Here is an 8,732-nt window from a genome sequence, read left to right on the forward strand (position 1 = left end):
CTCAAACACACATACCCTACACACACACACAAAAATTATTACTCAAACACACATACCCTACACACACCCACAGATTATTACTCAAACACACACACACACAAATTATTACTCAAACACACATACCCTACACACACCCACCGATTATTACTCAAACACACACACACACACACAAATTATTACTCAAACACACATACCCTACACACACACACAGATTATTACTCAAACACACACACACAGATTATTACTCAAACACACATAACCTACACACACACACAGCATATTACTCAAACACACATACACACACACATATACGCCACAGACACACACACCCACAGATGAATGGTTAAACACACACACTAAGAGAAACAAAGACAGACTCACTGTGAACTCTCCTGTGACGGCGTCGAAGCCCACATGGATGGTGTGTTCAAAGTCTGACGGAGAGGAGATCTCTGGTCTGTTGTCCTTATCACGATCCTTCTTCCTGCCTCCTGACACACACACATACACACACACACACACACACAAACTCTATAATTAATATACACACTCCTTAACACAGCTTAGACGTCTGTGTGGTTCTGTGTATGTGAGTGTGTGTATGTTTGTGCTTGTGTCTGTGTGGCATCATCATCGGCATCGGTCGACAGCCATAAGCAAGTGTGTGTGTGTGTGTACCTTTCTCGGAGGCGAACATGGAGATGATTTTATTTCGTTTCTGTTTCTCCTCAGGAACAGAGGGGAGGGACCGAGAGTTGTAGTTGCCCGACACGGAGTCCTTGGCTCCGCCTCCTTGGCTGTTCATTCTGACAGGGGGGGCGGGGGGCTTGTCTTCACACACACCGCTGTCACACATCTACACACACACACACACCTGGAGAGGGAGAGAGACACACACCGCTGTCAAGAGAAAAAGAGAGACCTCTATCATGCCTTGACACACCGACACAAAGTGAGAAGGTGTGTGTTTGGCGTGTGTGTGTCCGTGTGTCTGCGTGTAAGAGGGAACAGAGAGTGGATGAGGAAGGTACATGTTATGTGTGGTTTCCTGGTGTGTGTGTGTGTGTGTGTGTGTGTGTGTGTGTGTGTGTGTGTGTGTGTGTGTGTGTGTGTGTGTGTGTGTGCGTGTGTGTGTGTAATGCATTGCAGAGCAGAAGGATGTTTTCGGCTCCAAATAAGGTAAAAGCTCCCGTCTGACACCTTTTCACCTGCACACCACAACCTCTTCCTTTCTCAGAGAAAAACGCAACAGAGTTCCCCTTCAAAGGTATAAGGCACAGTGACATCATCACCATCTAGCTCACAGAGCTTTCATCACGTCCTGTCTCTGACCCTGCTGTGTGTGTGTTTCCATCCGTCCAGGACAACTACCTTTCGATTTCCAATGTTTTTCTCTCCCCTCCACTAAAAGGACACAGTCAACATTCCACACTGTCGGAAAGACACGCTAGCCTCCTTCTCCCTCTGTCTCTGTCTACAGCTTTGTATCCCCGATCAGACAGCATCCAGACATCAACAACTACATTAGCTGTCCCCAGCCTCTCCTCGTTTCCTCACCCCTCTCCCTCCTACTTACCCTTTCTGTCCTCCTCCCCTGTGCTTTTCAGAAGAGTAGGTCAACAACAGCTTTACTTTAGCTTGTAATATCCGTGTGTGTACCTTATTACTCTCTCGGTCCCTGTCTCTCTCGGTCCCTGTCTCTCTCGGTCCCTGTCTCTCTCAGTCCCTGTCTCTCTCAGTCCCTGTCTCTCTCAGTCCCTGTCTCTCTCAGTCCCTGTCTCTCTCAGTCCTTGTCCCTGTCTATCTTGGTCTCTTTCTTTCTCTTTCCCCCCTCTCTTTATTCCACTCTCCCTCTCTCTCCAGGACATGTTATAACAGGCAGTCTCATTCCACAGCGGTCTCAGACACAGCCAGTTCTATCATGCCCAGCAGTTCTTGCTCATCTCCATGGTTACGCCCTGCTCCAGCCCTGCACAGCCTAGCCTAGTAACGTGTAAGGCAGTGTGTGTTTGTGTGTGTGTGTGCGTGTGTGTGTCAGGATAATAATGGGTGCTATCCAGGCTGGGACTCGTTCCCTAGGAATTCCATAGCTTCAGGCCTGGGATTGGGTAAATCAGAGGCAGAGGCACTTCCCTTAGGCCACAGAAACAAATGAATATCCACATCATGCCCTCTGATAGGCTGCAGGGAATTATCACCATATTGCTTCGTCCCAGCCAATCTAATGTTTTATATCCATAAGGGGGAGTGAACAAAAGCACACTTTGAATAAGTGCAGACTTCCAGGATAGGAGAGGGAATCTGAACCCACCCTCTGTTTATACATTGTAGGTCTACTCTCTCCGATACATTCTGCTCTCTCCGTTACATTCTGCTCTTTCCATTACATTCTGCTCTCTCCAGTTACATTCTGCTCTCTCCGTTACATTCTGCTCTCTCCGTTACATTCTGCTCTCTCCGTTATATTCAGCTCTCTCCGTTACATTCTGATCTCTCCGTTACATTATGTTCTCTCCGTTACATTCTGATCTCTCCGTTACATTCTGTTCTCTCCGTTACATTCTGCTCTCTCCGTTACATTCTGATCTCTCCGTTACATTCTGCTCTCTCCGTTACATTCTGTTCTCTCCGTTACATTCTGCTCTCTCCGTTACATTCTGCTCTCTCCGTTACATTCTGCTCTCTCTGTTACATTCTGCTCTCTCCTCTTTGTTTCTAGGGGAAACCCACTTCCTCATCCTGGAACTCCTAAAGGCCCTGAGGGTCACAAGGGCCAAACTGACTAATCAGACAGAAGCAGGAAGCAAACATAGTCAACGTTGTTTACAGGAAGTAGAGTGAAACAGCCTTTAGTGTTCAACGTCTATAAAAGGAAATAGCTGACTGCACAGAACACACACTCAGATGCCTCCATGCCATGCTACACAGAGTAGACAATCCATTAATCCTGTATTCATTCATTCCAGCACACATCACACCTCAGAACACATGTCAGAATTCAACTTACAATGAATGGTAAGCTAAATGTGATGCACACAGAGAGTGGCAGGCTACATGTGATGCACACAGAGAGTGGCAGGCTACATGTGATGCACACAGAGAGTGGCAGGCTACATGTGATGCACAGACAGTGGCAGGCTACATGTGATGCACACAGACAGTGGCAGGCTACATGTGATGCACATGCAGTGGCAGGCTACATGTGATGCACACAGACAGTGGCAGGCTACATGTGATGCACACAGACAGTGGTACTGTAGGCTTACTGAAATAATACAAATAAGAAGAACTACAGTTGGATAACAACGTTAGTTGAGTTAGTAGCTGCCAAAACCCCATCCATCCATCTACTAACTGGTAATCAGTTGCCTTGGGCTTTGTACAGTATTTCAACTGTAATAACAGATGTATGTGAATGGTTGCAATATTCTACTAGGTTTTTAATAATATGTTTATAGCCAGGCTATATAATAGGTGGGTGTGATATCTCCACTATAACAATAATATGTTTATAGCCAGGCTATATAATAGGTGGATGTGATATCTCCACTATAATAATCTAATAATAGGTTTATAGCCAGGCTATATAATAGGTGATATCTCCACTATAATAATCTAATAATAGGTTTATAGCCAGGCTATATAATAGTTGGGTGTGATATCTCCACTATAATAATAATATGTTTATAGCCAGGCTATATAATAGGTGGGTGTGATATCTCCACTATAATAATCTAATAATAGGTTTATAGCCAGGCTATATAATAGGTGGATGTGATATCTCCACTATAATAATAATATGTTTATAGCCAGGCTATATAATAGGTGGGTGTGATATCTCCACTATAATAATCTAATAATAGGTTTATAGTCAGGCTATATAATAGTTGGGTGTGATATCTCCACTATAAAAGTAGCTATATGGATGGGAGGCTGGGTGTAATATGTCCACTAGGCCTTAATGATAGGGTTACAGCCAGGGTATGATAGGTGGGTGTATGTCCACTATAAAAAATACGTTTCACAGCTAGGCCTATGAGAATGGGTGCACTATATCCACTGTAATAAACGGTTTATAACCATGTGAAATGCAATATTATGTTAAGTTCACTAGTGATTATCAGTAACTATCTAACAGAAGTCCAGTAGTACGGTTAGTTTAAGCAGATAGCTGGATAGCCTAGCCATGTTGTAATGTGCGCCTTTTACTCACCAGTAAGCTTAACTAGGAAGCAATATCTCGTCTCATGTAAAACTCCTGAAACCCCGCCCCTCCTCCTCTCTTTGTCTCCGCGGTACACCGATCTGGCGCTGTGATTTACTTAAGATTTGAGCTAATAGACTGTAGTCAGTTTAGCTAATAAACAGTTTTCACTTGTTTAGCTGTCCTCTTCTGGAATTGGGCTCCGAGGACCGGAGAAAAGCCAGGATGACAGGGCGGAAACGGAACGAACCACAGACCAAGCCCAGACAGAACGGTACGCTCGATTTAGTTTCCGCGCCGGGTGAGCGGGGTTTTAAACCGTGTGTTCGGTGGCTTTTCTCTGTCTGTACATTGATTTAGAAGATGTTCTGTTTTCACTTGTTTAGCTGTCTTCTTCTGAAATTGGGCCCGAGGACCGGAGAAAAGCCAGGATGACAGGGCGGAAACGGAACGAACCGCAGACCAAGCCCAGACAGAACGGTACACTCGATTTAGTTTCCACGCCGGCGCGCCGGGTGGGCGGGTTTTTAAAACAGTGTGTGGTGGTGGCCTTTCTCTGTCTGTACATTGATTAAGAAAATGTTCTTTGCATTTTTCTGGCAATTTCCTGTAAGAGCTTTAGAGCATCGAAATACACATATCCAATCTAAAGACAACGTTTGAGTTAAACTTGTTGCTACCATTTCTTTATATCTAAAGTGCCAACAACATTCATAAAGCTAAACAGAGTAGGCCTGGGTCGAAAATAGTTGTATTTTGTAGTTCAGTAGAAAATAAAAACGTTTAAGATACTCTAGGTAGTCTAATATAGTTTATATAGAGTTTAAACTAAAAGCCAACTATATTGAACAACAATATAAATGTAAAATGTAACATGTAAAGTGTTGGTCCTATGTTTCATGAGCTGAAATAAAATATCCTAGAAATGTTCCATCTGCACAAAAAGCTATTTCGCTCATATTTCGCTCATTTTTTTTGCACAAATTTGTTTACATCCCTGTTAGTGAGCATTTCTTCTTTGCCAAGATAATCCATCCACCTGGCAGGTGTGGCATATCAAGAAGCTGATTAAACAGCATGCACATTACACAGGTGCACCTTGTGCTGGGCTCAAGAAAAAAGGCCGCTCTAAATGTGCAATTTTGTCACACAACACCACAGATGTATCAAGTTTTGAGGGAACTTGCAATTGGAATGCTGACTGCAGGAATGTCCACCAGAGCGGTTACCAGGGAATTGAATGTTAATTTCTCTACCATAAGCCATCTTCAACGTCATTTTAGAGAATTTGGCAGTATGTCCAACTGGCCTCACAACCGCAGACCACATGTAAACACGCCAGCCCAGGACCTCCACATCCGGCTACTTCACCTGCGGGATCGTCTGAGGGGGTGCTGAGAAGTATTTTTGACAGAAGACAACCACCCACAAAGTACCCACAGAATATGGCTGCCTAAATGTCTTCTGTCTTTGTGTCTATGCACCAGATAGGACTGTTTTCGGTTTTCACATTTGTTGTTTTGTATTTTGTAAGTGTTGCCGTTTATCGTCTATATTAAACATGTTGAACCACGCTGCATTTTGGTCCTCCTCTCCTTCAACGGAAGAAAACCGTTACAGTAATAGAGCCCTTTTGTGTGGAAAAACCCGTTCTGATCGGCTGGGCCTGGCTCCCCAATGGGTGGGCCTGGCTCCCAAGTGAGTGAGTCTATGCCCTCGCAGGCCGACCCATGGCTGCACCCTTGTCAAGTCATGTGAAATCCATAGATTAGGGCCTCGTTTATTTATTTATATCGATTGATTTCCTTTGTTCCTTTTTTCTTTGTTCAGTATATTTTCTTTAATAATCAAATACAGGTCTCAGAAAAATAAATAATATTTGAAAGTATTTTGACTAGGCCTACCTCTCAGAAAACCAAAAATATTTGAAGGTAGCCTATTTGAATATATGCAAGCAAAAACATGTTTTGTTGACGGCTGCCAAATATTTGATGAAGAGGCCAAAACTACAACAGTTTGAATTAGTCTAAGTATATGATCATAAATCAAATAAAATTTTATTGGTTGCATGCACATACAGTATTTAGCAGATGTTATTGCATATGGTGCTAAATGCTTGTTTTCCTATCTCCAACAGTGCAGTAATATCTAACAATAAACAACTAAACACTGTTAATGTAATTGAATTATGCCAATGTGCTTTCATTAATTGAAAACCCTTAATCTATTTTATGAGAATTTGTAAGATTCTTGTTTTCATAAAATAGACGCAGACCAGTCTTTCAATAATAGGTAACAGAATTTATTCTCGCAGCGCGCTGCCACTTAACCACGAACAACAGTTTATATACAGATCATGACGTCATTTCATTGCTTTAACAGAATCCCCTCCTCTCAACCGGGACAAAGTGAGGTGAAAAGTTCATTCTAACTTACTAACACACTCCCAGGTAACTTCTGACCCCTCAACATTATCAATCACCACTGAGCTGACAGTTCTAATTAACAGAAAACTTAGGAATGCACTCACTGTCTTATCTAAAAACCCCAGAGCTAAGTTTCTGTAGGGTCAACCACAGGCTAACGACCTTATCTGTTTTCACAGTCCACAACCCATTCGTTTCTTCCTAGTTGAAATGGTGTTCATTAACTTTAATTACTCCTTGTCCGTGTCTCACAATCCCTTCTTATGAACTCATATTGTTAATCAGATAATAAAACAGAGTATACATTTTACTTAGTTACAGTTACATTTAAAATGATTTGTTCAGTCATTTAATCATAATTTTACCAACAATCCACCCTAAAAATGACTTAACAACTCATACCATCATTAAACACTACATGGAAATATCAATGATCTCCTAGAAGAAGACAATCAATACATGTATGTACATAATCAACTTCAATGACTGTTCTAACCTACATCAGAATCTTAATTCTACTTATCAGGATTTTCTGTTAATCTTCATGAAAAAACAGTCTATATATTGAAACAAGAAAACATCTACATTTCCTAAACATCACATATGGTCTCCTGGTGAGTGAAAAGATCCGGATACTTCTATGATGCCCAAGCCATGTATTTTATATTCCACTGGTCAGAGTTTAGGATTGGTCCATATATCACCATCTGAAGTGTCATCGATTTCTCCAGAGTCCTGGAAATGACAACTTTCACGCATGGAATCAAAACACATCCGCACAAAACTAACACAGTCACACAGGTGAAGGTAGCCCATAACACAGTAATCATAACATTTTTCCATCTTCCAAACACACTGTCAACCCAATTAGTCAGAGAAGTATCCACACCTGAGTTTACTGCCAACTCGTGAACTAGGGTGTGTAAACCAGACAAGGCCTTGGTCACTGATCCATCCAAAACTGTATCCTCGGAGTCCAAATGACCTCCATACACTCCCACCTGTTTCAGCCAGCAAACATCCAAGACTATTCTATTCTGCCAAACCATTCATTACATCTCTGATATAATTGGTGAAGCGCTGTGGATTTTTAATAGATATAATTGATCCAATCCACATTCTCATTGAGAGTGGACCACCAAAACTACTTGACTCTAATCCTGTCAGGATCTAATTTATAGCTTTTGATCTCATCTGCCCCCCGTGGAACCACAATATTATTAATACAAACCCTATCATCAAAAGACCCAGATGGAGTACTTCTCTTCTCCCGTTTAGTCAACATCATGTCATGGTGTTGAATGAGTGTGAAAGACATTCTCAAATGTACCAGTACACATACCCCTGTCCAATTAGCCAGTAATACTCGGCCATCACGTCATTCCCCCACACAACCACCAGATGTGAGCCCTGGGCCTCCTTATCTTACTGAAATCCCCAGATATCAACCAGCCTGCCAAATCACTCATTGGTCGCATCAAAAGTAACATTATCTGTCCTATTGCAATACTGATTTTCCCACACATATTTCCCAGAAGTACTATACTGAATCAAACAGTAAACAGGCTCCCTTTGCCAATGTTGAAAGGAGGAAGCTCAGATTTCAGAGGAACATGTGGATATAAATAGTGCAAATCCATACAACTTATTATCTGGCTTTCCTGCTTCCATGAATAGCTTTACCATACAGGCTGTTCCCTTAGGTGAATAATTCCATTTCTGAACTATCCACACCGGCTCTTGGCTCTGGACAACTCCACAGTCAGTATCTGCTTTGTCAGAGGGACTCTGCTTGTATTCAGCTGACTATAGAGAAATCAGCTGCTCTAACTTTTTCTACCTGGAATGCACTAGGTTATCAACGGAAACCCTTACTTTCACTACACTCCATCTCCTTCCATGCTGGGTATGTAGATTTATGTAGCCTTCTCACATGATGTGAGCTATAACTGGTTTTCATGAACTACACAGGGACTTGCATAGATGTCTTCCATAATAGCTGCTCTTAGTCCTGAACTGCCAAGGAGTCAGAGGCCCCACTTGGTCTACATAGAACTCCACTGAGACATCCTTCCCAATTCCACTCTCACTTCCTGTTTATC

General features: G+C 42.3%; 1 protein-coding gene and 1 long non-coding RNA gene across 4 annotated transcripts in view; one reads left to right on the forward strand and one right to left on the reverse strand.

Moving 5' to 3' along the window:
• LOC139397187 (serine/threonine-protein kinase PAK 2-like) overlaps positions 1 to 4,481 on the reverse strand; it is a gene marked incomplete at its 3' end in the record, with an annotated part of 8,938 nt that extends 4,457 nt beyond the window's left edge. Inside the window, 3 exon segments of one of the 3 annotated variants that reach the window (XM_071144059.1) lie at positions 382 to 491; positions 679 to 900; positions 4,214 to 4,481. In XM_071144059.1, coding sequence (XP_071000160.1) covers positions 382 to 491; positions 679 to 856 — 288 coding nt within the window. 3 annotated transcript variants of the gene reach the window in all.
• LOC139397188 (uncharacterized) lies at positions 4,323 to 5,764 on the forward strand. The gene is made up of 3 exons (XR_011630897.1): positions 4,323 to 4,478; positions 4,591 to 4,684; positions 5,366 to 5,764. It is a non-coding gene; the product is annotated as an uncharacterized lncRNA (long non-coding RNA).
• The last annotated feature ends 2,968 nt before the right edge of the window (positions 5,765 to 8,732 follow it).

The sequence above is a fragment of the Oncorhynchus clarkii genome, unplaced genomic scaffold (assembly GCF_045791955.1).
Source record: "Oncorhynchus clarkii lewisi isolate Uvic-CL-2024 unplaced genomic scaffold, UVic_Ocla_1.0 unplaced_contig_13478_pilon_pilon, whole genome shotgun sequence".
NCBI classification, from domain to species: domain Eukaryota; kingdom Metazoa; phylum Chordata; class Actinopteri; order Salmoniformes; family Salmonidae; genus Oncorhynchus; species Oncorhynchus clarkii.